General features: G+C 43.6%; 1 protein-coding gene across 2 annotated transcripts in view; it reads right to left on the reverse strand.

Annotated features, from left to right (window-relative positions):
- Nucleotides 1-431: 431 nt before the first annotated feature.
- Nucleotides 432-14338, reverse strand: part of glra4a (glycine receptor, alpha 4a) — a 46752-nt gene continuing 32845 nt past the window's right edge. The window contains exons 6-10 of one of the 2 annotated variants that reach the window (XM_048232051.1): nucleotides 7264-7401; nucleotides 6948-7162; nucleotides 6380-6529; nucleotides 2957-3019; nucleotides 432-1451 (exon numbers count right to left, since the gene is read on the reverse strand). In XM_048232051.1, the coding sequence (XP_048088008.1) occupies nucleotides 1149-1451; nucleotides 2957-3019; nucleotides 6380-6529; nucleotides 6948-7162; nucleotides 7264-7401 (869 nt within the window). In that variant the 3' untranslated portion in view covers nucleotides 432-1148. The remainder of the gene's footprint in view (nucleotides 1452-2956; nucleotides 3020-6379; nucleotides 6530-6947; nucleotides 7163-7263; nucleotides 7402-14338) is intronic. The other variant, XM_048232052.1, reaches the window with a different exon arrangement.

Here is a 14338-nt window from a genome sequence, read left to right on the forward strand (position 1 = left end):
AGTATTGCTTTCTAGTACTTTATACAATACTGCACACATGCAGCATGTTCTGCTGGTAGTAATGGGGGCCTTTGTTTGGGAGGGAAGCTGTGCAATTTCACAAAATGATAGAACGGCTCATGTATTTTATGTTTTCTTAATGGAATCAGGAGCAGCATTTCTGACATTCCCTAATGGAAACTAATGGAAAAATATGACTCCAAACAATTGTCCTCAGAAAATCAATCTGTAAATATCCTGACTAAGTATTTTCAGTGAACAGGCCAGTTTATTTGCTGAACATTCCTATTGCTTTTGTGTGGCTGCAACAACAGAGCCCCCAGCCCCCTCACAAAGAGATAACCACAAGAAACACACTACAACTCCGGTTTCCTGGCAGAATATCCATTTTATTCAAATTTAGACAAAAAGAGATACACATTTGTGCTGTCTGCAATCATTGAGGAGAGGAACTCTGTTTATGTACAGTTTCTTTTTACATTATATAATATCTGTGTAGCCTCGTCATACATAAGTGAACAACATACCATCACCTGTTGATTAGTCACTGATATTAAAGACCCCCTTAGTTGTTTGGCAATTGGAGGTTGTAAAAAACACATTATTTTTTAAAAACATTCATTCAAAGATGCGCTGTGTGATGAAATTCAAGTCAGTGTATTCCATCTGGTTAAAGGACGAAGAAAAAAAAAGAAAATCAGTCCGCTGAAGACCTTGTCTTTTTGCCTCCAGGCCTGGACGGAGTTCTTGAGGCACTAAGACCTGCATCGCTAGTCATCTGAAGCCATCCTCTCAAACATAGATGGACTGTTCTAGAAACAACAGCTCAGTGCCACTCAGAATCCATGTGGCTGGAGTGGACACTCTCTCTCAGTCACTTTTTTACTTTTCTCTCGATTCTTTTCATATGTTTTTTGAAATCCTGAAGTCACACCTGAGTGAGCACATAGGTTTAGCACTGACAGCACTTTTTTTTCCTCTTAAAATAGCAAGTATATGCCACCGAAATATTTCATTCTTTTTTTTTTTAAATGTGGTTCTGACAGGCAGTTTTGGTTTAAAAGAAGAACAAAAAAAGAAAAAGAAAAGAAAAGTCAAAGTAGCAATAAATATTCTGAACACAGAGAGCCAGAGAAGCGAAGGGCGGGTTACAAGTTTGCATGGATGTCCTCGTGTCGAAGCACTTTGTAGGTGATCCAGTAGAAGATGTTGAAGATGAGGAAGCTGAGGGGGAAGAACGCTCGGGAGATGGTGTCGATGCGCTTGGCCCGGTCCACGAAGCGTTTGCGCACCGAGTCGCTGTCGTACAGCAAGGGTATCGGGGGCGGTGGTGGCGGCGGCGCAAACACAGTGGACCCCTCCACGGTCGTCCCGTCCTTCGTCTGCAGGCAGTGGCCCAGGCCGTAGCCACGGAAGTAGAAACCTCGACCATCCCTCACCAGGTCCTCCTCCTGGAAAGAGAGAGAGAAAGGGAGAGAGAGAAAGGGAGAGAGAGAAAAGGAGAGAGAGAGAGGAAAACAGATGAGCAGTCGATCTGCGTTCACTATCAGCGGGTATTCTAGCCTCTTTCATTTACCCTCGGTGCGCACTTTCTAAATGGTGATGTATCGTTGGTGTCATGGGTAGGCTACTGTGTGTTGCAGAGATTATTATATTAGAGGATGAAATGCTGTGCTTCCTGGATTTTATAAGATGATCAAGGAGCTTGTATCCTTTAAGTGTGTACTTTCTCCCGTGTCATTGATTTTGTGATATATCCTCATCAGATGACTACTGCTAGTGTACTACTACTGATATAATTATCCTCATCAGGAGACTACTTCTAGTGTACTACTACTGATATAATTATCCTCATCAGGAGACTACTTCTAGTGTACTACTACTGATATATCCTCATCAGGAGACCACTTCTAGTGTACTACTACTGTAGTGCATCCATTTGGATGATGATAGTGAATACTTAAGTAGCCTAAAAAATAAAACGGGCAAAAATATTAACCTTTAATTTCCTTAATGGATGGAGGGCACAGACACACAATTATTCAGGAAGTAATGGCCCTTTCAGAAACAGCCATGTGAGAAGTCAGACTCTCAACAAAAACTCACAATAGGTATTGCGGTTTGATGGATGACCGTGCACTGTCCTCTCCCCTGAAACCTAGCCTCTCCTTTCAGTCCCTCCCTATGGAATATTAATGGACATATGGCTGGCTTCTGACATTCCCCTTGAAAGACGCAGTCGGTGCGACCGATGAGAATGTATGTGGGCTCTATTTTGGGTGCCCTAGCAGCTGATCCACCTCCCCTGACCCATAGCGCTCATCCCTGCTCTTCCACCCACAATCCTTTGTGATCCTACTACACCCTTGTCATATGGACTGACACTCAAGCAAGGATATGTGTGTGTGTGTGATTGTAGCTCTAGCAAGTGTGTGTGTGAGTGTGTATGTATGTATGTGGGGGGGCCACTAAGTTAGGCTGTAGCTATCTGCCAGCAGTTCAGCGTGTCTAATCAATGCCTTCCACCAACAGTCCCACTGGGTGGTCGTCCTGTATCCAGCTGTGCTAGTTACTGTTACTTAGCAACTCTGGTTTTCATCCCGTCCTGCTCTCCAGCTGCGTGTGATTCGGGCCCCTCGCATCACTTTGTCTGTTGCCCGGTGACAAATTGCACCTTGTTGGGCGGGGCGCAAACTTCCTGTGCGCCCCTTAATTACGTCCTCTACCTCCACCTAAACCCTGCAGTACATCATGTGCTCAAGTGTAATGAAGCGTTAGGCTTGAGATAATAGAGCCTCATTCTTTTTTTGGCTAAGGCGCTCTCGCGTCCTCTCTGAGGAGATGAGTTGCCGTCTCTCTCTCTCTCTCGCACTCTCTCTCTGTCTTTCTCTCTCTTTCTCTCTCTCTGTCTCTCTCTCTCTTAGGCCTCTGTGGTTAGGTGGGGGATTGTTCTTACCTCATTGATCATCGCCATGCAGTGTCCTGAATCGGGTGAGCTTAGCGTGTAAACTGACTGTGTCTGTGGAAATGTTTCAGTTTGAAGTTACACAGCACAGGTCATTTTGCTTTCACATTCAAAAGCCCAGATGGAGGTACATGACACCACACTCAGTACAACTTGGAGAGGTTTAAGGGGAAAGGAATGAAAGGACTGAAAACAAAATAATAATAATACCGATAATAATAACAATATTAATAATAAAATGATAATAATAATATGAAGACGTAAAATTCAAAACTGTAAAATGTATTTAGTTGAAATCAAATGAAGTCAAATAATACAAACAAATAAAAAAACATCTTGACAACATGAGGGAACACTGGGTCACAGCAGGTTAAGAAAACAACCACTGCACATTTGAGTTAAAGTTCATGTAGGTGGGCAGGGAACACAACACCTCTGAGATTGCTAAGGTAGGGGCTGGAAGGGCAAGTCCAAGTTTACTCAAGCACATCTCACGAATGCCACTGCTACACCAGGTTTAAGGTGTGAGGTTGAAGAGGGGGAGGGAATGTTACACTCAGGGATCACACACTGGGCTCTAATTGTATTGACGGATAACGAGCGAAGTTCATCGCGTATGAACTAAAGTTGTAACATAGCACACGGGGTGGGGTGGGTGGGGGTGGGGGGCATTACACTGACCCTCCCCATGTTTTGCGCTTTGGATCCTGCTCCTGTTATCAAATTAGCCAAATGACTTTGGCTAGACATTAAATCAGCTTCAGTTCATGCCCGGTGGACTCGTTCTTTGCCAGTTGGCCGTCAATAAAAGCAGGGCCCGTTCTGCCTGGGCACACAGCGGCTGTGCTTTACCCGTGGATAGGTGGCGCTGCAGTGCTGCTGGAGGCTGCTGAAGCTGGCGCTGTTAGCGGCTCTCCGCAGGGAATCGACACTCCCGGTGGGGCATACCAAGTCCTCCATCAGGTGGGGGGCATGAGCAGACAGATCAGAGTAATGTGAGTCTGTTCCCTCCTTTGCAACTCGGCAGTGTGTGGTGTCAAGCTTTCAGCTCGTCTTAGCAGAGCTGCTCTAAAAAAATAGTCTGACTGTACACAAGTCTTACACATAACACAGACAACAGTGCTCATGAAGGCCAAAGAGAAAGAGGTGAGAAAACGAGCTTTGAAATTATGTGAGAATGAGACAAAAGGGAAAGAGGGTGGAATGTCCTCACACTTGCTCCCATCAGGATTTTTTAATGACTATTCACCAGTGTTACGTGTCGAGTTTATGCTCTTTATCAGACTACTGACTGAAGACTGAAGTCTGATGAAGAGCGTAAGCTTGAAATGTAACACTGGTGAATAGTCATTAAAAAATCCTGATGCGAGCAAGTGTGCGGACATTCCACCCTCTTTTCATTTTATAGCCTAACACTTTTTGTCCAGCACCTGCTTTGGATGTGCGCACCTACAAACAACTTTTTAATGTGACAAAAGGGAAGTGCCTGACATGCTAAGACAACAAACCGCACAAGATACAACGTTCACCTGGAAATCCAGAATTCTCGCGCTTAACTATGCCCTTGTAGCTGAGCTGCACCAATCACATCGGTGTATCTGATATAGGCGGACCAGAGGCAAGCTAAACAGATGACGACAGCGTTGCAACACAGTCAGTAAACATTGATCGTAGTGTTATCCAATTGCATCGAAGTCCGGATTGGTGCTTGGTGCCGTCCCTTGAGTTGGGCCATTTCCATTACGCAATGCCTGACCCTTAATCTTTTGGATTTGGGTCTGGATTTCCAGGCTAACATTCATCACCAGACAAACACAGAAGTGAATTAAGTTTGATCTATGTGTACTTATGTTATGTTATGTTTATGTTAATGTTTATGCCAGTATATGAGTAAGTAAGTGTAGTATATACTGTAAGAATGTGAGGAAAACAAAATGCATGAATATGAAAAAGTAAGCTGTCATGTGCCAATGAACATAACTCTTATTCTTCATCATAGCAAAAGCAGGGACTTAAGGACTTAATAATCATGTCATAGAGGTCTGCATATACCCAGCTGTGACAGAATGAGATCAGCCTCCCAGTCATGGGGCTGCACAGCAGATGTGGGCAGCTTGTGTAATGGTTCTTTAAAGGTCCAGCTAGGAGCAGGAGGGAGACAGTATTGATTAAGCCTAGTCAGAGGCCGGGCACCACCACGCTCCATCGGTCCAGCGGAGACGGCTCTGTCAGCCAGCAATCCCCGCCATACCGATGGGGCCCCAGCGCCGTCTCCACTGTCTGGGAGACCTTGACTGAGTCACGGGAGGGTGGAGGGAAGGGAGGGGCCACCCCACTTACACTCCTATGGAGAGTTATGCTGATTCCAGTCCCATTATTGATTTCGATCCAAGGACTGCTTCCAGTAAATCTGGAGGATTTGTAGGTTGGGATGGGGATGGGGGTTAGGGTTGGGGTGGTGGAGGTGGGAGCCTTGACTGGGAACGGCGCCCGGCCCATTTGGAGCAATGTTTAATGGGGTTGTTGTGGGCTTTGTTCCTTGCTCCCGAGAACAACTTTGCCATTTTTTAGTAATGTCCTACAGCTGGTAAAACGCCCATTTAGCGCGAATGAACATCACTCTCCTGCAGACAGACAGCCTGGCTGTTCCACTGTGCGGGTAGGGGATGCTGTGAAGCAGTGCAGTGCCATAATCCAAGTGCAGCCTATACACCACCCCCCCTTCACTCTTTCTTTGGCTTGTTTTTGCTCAAGTGTTTAGCTCTTCAGTGGCTTTAGAACAGCTCTGAAATTGGTGGGCGTTTTGGGCCTTTGTTTATGGGGCTGGAGAGATGGTTCATTAGGCAGCAGAGACGGAAAGTGAGAGAATGAAAGAGAGAGAGAGAGAGAGAGAGAGAGAGAGAGTGTAAGAGGAGAGAGAGAGAGAGAGAGAGAGAGAGAGAGAGAGAGGAGAAGAAGAGAGAGAGAGAGTGTAAGAGGAGAGAGAGAGAGTGTAAGAGGAGAGAGAGAGAGAGAGTGTAAGAGGAGAGAGAGAGAGAGTGTGTAAGAGGAGAGAGAGAGAGAGAGTGTAAGAGGAGAGAGAGAGAGAGTGTGTAAGAGGAGAGAGAGAGAGAGAGAAAGCAGGGAAGAGACAGTGAGTGTGGATTCTAGACAAAGGTCAGTGATCACCATGGAAACAAGCTGATGTGAGTTCCCCCACATGTAATGTGGCATGCTGCTGTAGCGAGGGGGAAAACGTGTGCAGGCTAAAACAATGTGTATGGACTCCTCCAGTCTGGGTATAATCAGACATGACAGAAGCGCTGTAGTGTGTGTGTGCTTGTGTGAGTGTGTGTCTGCTTGTGTGTGCTTGTGTGTGTATGTGTGTTTGTGTGTGTGCTTCTGTGTGTGTGTGTGTGTGTGTGTGTCACTCACCATTCTCTGCCTCCTCTGCTTCTTTCTCAGTCTGATAAACTCCTTGTGTTGCCTGGAGACAAAGTTGACCGCAGCGTACTCAAGCAAGGCGGCGAACACAAACAGCAGGCAGACGGCCATCCAGATGTCAATGGCCTTCACGTAGGACACCTGGGACACAGCAAGGTCACCCAACCCCGCCCACCCACAACCCAGTGTCAATAGGCAATCAATAGAGACCACACCAGGAGGAATAATGAGAAACTGGTCGTAACACCGATTCTGCCTGTGGCTAGTCACTGACCCACAGCCCCTCAGAAGTTAAAATGGCGCTCGATTACAAAGTAATCTTCCCATTTAGCTGTAGGATGAGGTCCTAAAGCTTGACCTTAAGAGGGATGATCTGGCAGTGATCTCCAAGAATGGCCTGGATCTATGCGACGATGTGAGCTGCGCAGGCACTCGACATCTGGCACACATAAGGCGCTTACGATGTGGTCACTAACTCTCTTTCTCTGCCCTCGGCCTCCTCTGCCGCTCTGAGGCTCTGAGCCGGCCCTCGACAGACCCCATGACTGGGCGGTCTTACCTTGGGCAGGGAGGCCCGCGAGCCGGAGCTCTGCGTCGTCATGGTGAGCACGGTGGTGATGCCCAGGCCCACTCGGGCCGGTGCGGCGTCCATGTTGATCCAGAAGGACACCCAGGACAGGATGACGATGAGCAGGCTCGGGATGTACATCTGGATCAGGTAGTAGCCCATCTGTCTCTCCAGGTGGAACTTCACTTCGATGCAGGTAAATTTACCTGGGACACAACACAGAAGAGGGAGGGAGCTCATTGTATACGTCCAACCAGTTAAAGGATTGTAGAGACAAAAGAGAAGATGTATGGTGAAGACGTAGAACCTGTGTTGTAGTGCTTGGTGCAGTAGCCAAGGTCTTTCTCCTCTTTCAGGACAAACTGGGGCAGCATCAGTTCATCTGCCACTTGGACCGGGCCATCAGATTTCCATTCAAAGATTAGGTCATTCATGGTGTAACCAACTACATGGAGAGAGAGAGAGAGAGAGAGATGAGAAAAAAGCAATAAAAGATTTATCAAATGTCCTGCATAAACCATGCTGGCTTGTGAAATGTGAAAGGACTGAGAGAGAGAAAGAGAGAGAGAGAGAGAGAGAAAGAGATGGAAAGATCAGTTGTATTTTATAGAAATTAAGGTACAAGCTTATATCAGCATTTTACAGACACCCTGCATATCTTTCACACCATAACCAAACAATACAATGTTTATTTCACGGATTTTACAGGTCATCAGTACCTGAACTTCATATGAAATGCCCAAGTGACATTTACAATGGTCAACACCAAAGATCTGACCTCAAGAAAGTATACGAGTTAACTGTCTGAAGAAAAAAAACAGTCTGATCCTGTACAGTTAAGGGCTCTGCTACCACTGTCTGGTTGTGGAAAAGGTCAGAACATGGCTGCCAAGATAGCAGAACATACGCAGTCACTACATGACACATATAAACTAAGGCTCGCTCTCTCTCTCATTTGAAACAATACGCAGTCACTACATTACACATATGATCAAAACTAAGGCTTGCTCTCCCTCATTTCAAACAATACGCAGTCACTACATGACACATATGATCAAAACTAAGGCTCGCTCTCTCCCTCATTTGAAACAATACGCAGTCACTACATGACACATATAAACTAAGGCTCGCTCTCCCTCATTTGAAACAATACGCAGTCACTACATGACACATATAAACTAAGTCTCGCTCTCCCTCATTTGAAACAATACGCAGTCACTACATGACACACATAAACTAAGGCTCACTCTCTCCCTCGTTTGAAACAATGCGCAGTCACTACATGACACATATAAACTAAGGCTCACTCTCCCTCATTTGAAACAATACGCAGTCACTACATGACACATATAAACTAAGGCACTACATGACACATATAAACTAAGGCACTACATGACACATATAAACTAAGGCTCGCTCTCCCTCATTTGAAACAATACGCAGTCACTTCATGACACATATATACTAAGACTCACTCCCTCCCTCATTTGAAACAATACGCAGTCACTACATGACACATATAAACTAAGGCACTACATGACATATATAAACTAAGGAACTACATGACACATATAAACTAAGGCACTACATGACAAATATAAACTAAGGCTCGCTCTCCATCATTTGAAACAATACGCAGTCACTACATGACACATATAAACTAAGGCTCACTCTCTCCCTCATTTGAAACAATACGCAGTCACTACATGACACATATAAACTAAGGCTCACTCTCTCCCTCATTTGAAACAATACGCAGTCACTACATGACACAAATAAACTAAGGCTCTACATAACACATATAAACTGAGGCACTACATGACACATATAAACTAAGGCACTACATGACACATATAAACTAAGGCTCGCTCTCCCTCATTTGAAACAATACACAGTCACAACATGACACATATAAACTAAGGCTCGCTCTCCCTCATTTGAAACAATACACAGTCACAACATGGCACATATAAACTAAGGCTCACTCTCCCTCATTTGAAACAATACGCAGTCACTACATTACACATATGATCAAAACTAAGGCTCGCTCTCCCTCATTTGAAACAATACGCAGTCACTACATGACACATATGATCAAAACTAAGGCTTGCTCTCCCTCATTTGAAACAATACGCAGTCACTACATGACACATATAAACTAAGGCTCACTCTCTCCCTCATTTGAAACAATACGCAGTCACTACATGACACATATAAACTAAGGCTCACTCTCCCTCATTTGAAACAATACGCAGTCACTACATGACACATATAAACTAAGGCACTACATGACACATATAAACTAAGGCACTACATGACATATAAACTAAGGCACTACATGACACATATAAACTAAGGCTCGCTCTTCCTTATTTGAAACAATACGCAGTCACTACATGACACATATAAACTAAGGCTCGCTCTCCCTTATTTGAAATAATACGCAGTCACTACATGACACATATAAACTAAGGCTCACTCTCCCTCATTTGAAACAATACGCAGTCACTACATGACACATATAAACTAAGGCACTACATGACACATATAAACTAATGCACTACATGACACATATAAACTAAGGCTCACTCTCCCTCATTTGAAACAATACGCAGTCACTACATGACACATATGATCAAAACTAAGGCTAAGGCCTACATGACACATATGATCAAAACTAAGGCTCGCTCTCCCTCATTTGAAACAATACGCAGTCACTACATGACACATATAAACTAAGGCTCACTCTCCCTCATTTGAAACAATACGCAGTCACTACATGACACATATAAACTAAGGCTCACTCTCCCTCATTTGAAACAATACGCAGTCACTACATGACACATATAAACTAAGGCACTACATGACACATATAAACTAAGGCACTACATGACATATAAACTAAGGCACTACATGACACATATAAACTAAGGCTCGCTCTTCCTTATTTGAAACAATACGCAGTCACTACATGACACATATAAACTAAGGCTCGCTCTCCCTCATTTGAAACAATACGCAGTCACTACATGACACATATAAACTAAGTCTCGCTCTCCCTCATTTGAAACAATACGCAGTCACTTCATGACACATATATACTAAGACTCACTCCCTCCCTCATTTGAAACAATACGCAGTCACTACATGACACATATAAACTAAGGCACTACATGACATATATAAACTAAGGAACTACATGACACATATAAACTAAGGCACTACATGACAAATATAAACTAAGGCTCGCTCTCCATCATTTGAAACAATACGCAGTCACTACATGACACATATAAACTAAGGCTCACTCTCTCCCTCATTTGAAACAATACGCAGTCACTACATGACACATATAAACTAAGGCTCACTCTCTCCCTCATTTGAAACAATACGCAGTCACTACATGACACAAATAAACTAAGGCTCTACATAACACATATAAACTGAGGCACTACATGACACATATAAACTAAGGCACTACATGACACATATAAACTAAGGCTCGCTCTCCCTCATTTGTAAACAATATGCAGTCACTACATGACACATATAAACTAAGGCTCACTCTCTTCCTCATTTGAAACAATACGCAGTCACTACATGACACATATAAACTAAGGCACTACATGACATATAAACTAAGGCACTACATGACACATATAAACTAAGGCACTACTTGACATATAAACTAAGGCACTACATGACACATATAAACTAATGCACTACATGACACATATAAACTAAGGCTCACTCTCCCTCATTTGAAACAATACGCAGTCACTACATGACACATATAAACTAAGGCTCGCTCTCCCTCATTTGAAACAATACGCAGTCACTACATGACACATATAAACTAAGGCTCACTCTCCCTCATTTGAAACAATACGCAGTCACTACATGACACATATGATCAAAACTAAGGCTTGCTCTCCCTCATTTGAAACAATACGCAGTCACTACATGACACATATGATCAAAACTAAGGCTCGCTCTCCCTCATTTGAAACAATACGCAGTCACTACATGACACATATAAACTAAGGCTCACTCTCTCCCTCATTTGAAACAATACGCAGTCACTACATGACACATATAAACTAAGGCTCACTCTCCCTCATTTGAAACAATACGCAGTCACTACATGACACATATAAACTAAGGCACTACATGACACATAAACTAAGGCACTACATGACACATATAAACTAAGGCTCGCTCTCCCTCATTTGAAACAATACGCAGTCACTACATGACACATATAAACTAAGGCTCGCAGTCCAGGTTTCTCCGAATTGTCTGGACAAAATGTGTCTCTCTTAATGGATGAAGGGACAAACAGCTTCCTGACCCTCTCAACAACCCCGCCCCCACACACACACACACACACACACATCATGTACCAGTTCACATACACAAACTCATACATGCATGGATTTTCATGACTGAATACAAATACTGAATAAACAGCTTTGTTTTATTCAGTTTTTTTTTTTTTTTTTTTTAAATAGCAATCCATATCTTGTTTTCTGATCTTGCAAAATGCTTGGTTTCTGAGAAGCCAATAACTCCTCATGAATTGAAATTGACAAAGAGAGGAAGAGAAATCATGTAGAGGGTATATATCCCCATCCAGCCATCACCTCCCTGCTGTTCCCCATCTGTCATGTTAAAGGGCACTCTCACTGGAAGACGCCCTGCTCCATCCGCTTGCCATGGGGTTTGCGATCAGTTGGACCATGCGTTATTATTATGCTAGTGGCACGAGAAGACATGTTTGTCAAATTATGTCAAAAAGACATCTGTCTTTTTAAGAACTGGCTAGGGACAACGGATGGAAATTAGCACTCACAAGCTAACTCCGTCTTATTTAAAGCTTGTCTGTTAATTAATGAGCATTGTTCTAATAAATAAACAAATAAATAAAAATAAATGTTTGTGCATGGCGGATGGTGCTAGGCTAATCCACGCTGGCCGGCCTCTGTTTGCGGTGGTCACTCTGGAGGCCCTTTCACCTCGCTCACCCGCTGGCTCACTCACTCTCTCTGAGTAGTAGTGGAGGTGTGCACATGGAACAGGGCAAATGGAACTAGAACTGCAAAGGAATGAAATGCCCGCACTCTGCTAAATCTCCCATATATTTAATGTGTTGCAACGTTTCGACCCCTGAGGAAGACCGGGTCAAACGCGTTGCAACACATTAAATATATGGGAGTTTTAGCAGAGTGCGGGCATTTCATTCCTTTGTCCCTCGCTCTCTCTCCCTCCCTCTCGCTGTTTGACGAGGCAAGTGCCCGTGTTGACCAGGACGTCACGCGTGGGCGACTATGGCGAGAGATGTTATCGCTTTATCCCGTTTAACCACACTTCACTCTATTGGCGTCTCCAAACCCTTCTCTCTTTTGCACACCTTCAACCATTTTTTATCTGTTCTGTGCCGAGGCGAGATTACGGTGCCCATAAAAAATGCATGAAGCATACAATAACAGTGTAGAATGCTCAACGCATCTGAATAAAACCGATGTCTATTGGGGAGCCCCTTGAGCTCGGAGTTCGAAAGGCATCAATTATTCAACATATTACGCCCTCCACCCCTCTCACATCCCTCCAACGCCCAGTTTCTTCCCGCTGGCGGCAAAAGCAACAAGACTACTGGATAAAAAAGGAAAGCCCGGGCGGTGTTGCTTTCGAGCCTTCCAGTTTGATGTCATTCAAAACAATCTTTTCAAACAAGCGTGGAGAATATCATTTTTTCCCCCCTCTAAGATGATGAAATGCCTCTTTGCCTCTGTATCTCTGAGCTACGGGAAAGGACCACTAGCTGAATTAATTTATTCCATATTTGTTATCAAAGTGAAAAATTCTTGCATAATGTTTTCAGAGAGTGTGGCTTTTGAGTGGTTACCTATAAACTCTCAGTGCATGCTTGTGCATACTCTAGCTATCATTTTATGGGTCATGTTTCTCCTATTTCTTTAATGGGGAGATAAAAACGCTGCCAAAAATAAAATGTCCAGCCTTAGATTAAGAGAATGCTATGAGAGTGAGTAGATTACTGTATGAAATGTGCCACTGGGCACAGCCTTGAAAACTCAACCTGATGGATTTACTGCATATACATCGACTTTAATGCTCCGTAATCCCAAATTGGGTCATGATAGCCCCTGGTGGAGCGTGTGTTGTGTGTGGAATGGGCTGCGAGGGTAATAAATGTAAGTGCATACATTAAGTTCAGTGGTCTCGTGGCTATTATGACTCCAAACCATGTGTGTGCATCAAGGATTCTGCAAATCCTCGAAACAACCTGTGCACACAACTTACTTGACAGTATCGACATAAGAGTGACATGACACCCTTAAACCCTAACCCTAATCCTAACCTTAATTTGTTATGACAAAAAACTTAACTCACTCAAATGTCACTTAATAACAGAAGTGTTATGTCATAAACGTTTAGTGTTCATGACACGTTCATGACAGTGTCATGTCACTCTTATGCCGACACTGTCAAATAAAGTGTAACCGAATTTCAAAATTGTAATCTGGAGATGACTGGCATGATTTCCTGTCCCTTTTGTTCTCAGTGCTCTACATTAAAGGATAATTCCGGTATTTAGCACTTTGAGTCCCTTTTCTAGTTTGTTTTGGATGAACCAGAGTGGTGGACACTGAAATTTTGACGAGGGGTCCTGTCTCGACTTTCTGGCTCGTTTTGAATAGCCTTTGACTGTTTCAGAGTGGCTGGCTATGGGCATGCACAAAGATGTCCTTAAAACAACACTTAACGTTCGTTTTCAAAACTGTGCAACTCAATTAATCTCCTTTTAGTCTGTTTCAAGCACATTACTTTCCTTTATCACTAGATGTAGGCCTAAACCTACCACTCCCAGGCTCTAATCACCAATACATTATCCTAGCATCATAACTACCTGAGCTAAGGATGTCCTAAGATCATTCACTCTTTGGTTTTGAATTAAACTTCTCCATTGTAGAATATCTACTAGATTACATGTCATAAAACTAGCTGACTATGCAGATACACCTAATCAGTTTGCTTTCACGCAGTTCCACCCTTTTGTACGTTTCTGACAGGAGGTTTTCCAGCCTCGGTTGACAACTGTCAGCGTAATTGCAATTCTTGTCACCCGTCAGTCAAGAAATACTCACAACAACTCTGACCAATTAAAAACTCAGAACTCAGCTTGCTGCCAATCACACAAACTCTCCTCCGGCTACATGTCCAACACACTCCTCCGAAGTCCTGATAGAAAAGCCCTTGATTTTGCACACCATAAATCCTTCAATCCTCATTCACTCGGATTAAAAAAAGAAATAAAAAAAGATTCTCTCTTCCGCCTTCATCAGCGGCACTGCGCCCGCGAT

The sequence above is a fragment of the Alosa alosa genome, chromosome 21 (genome assembly GCF_017589495.1).
Source record: "Alosa alosa isolate M-15738 ecotype Scorff River chromosome 21, AALO_Geno_1.1, whole genome shotgun sequence".
Lineage (NCBI taxonomy): Eukaryota > Metazoa > Chordata > Actinopteri > Clupeiformes > Clupeidae > Alosa > Alosa alosa.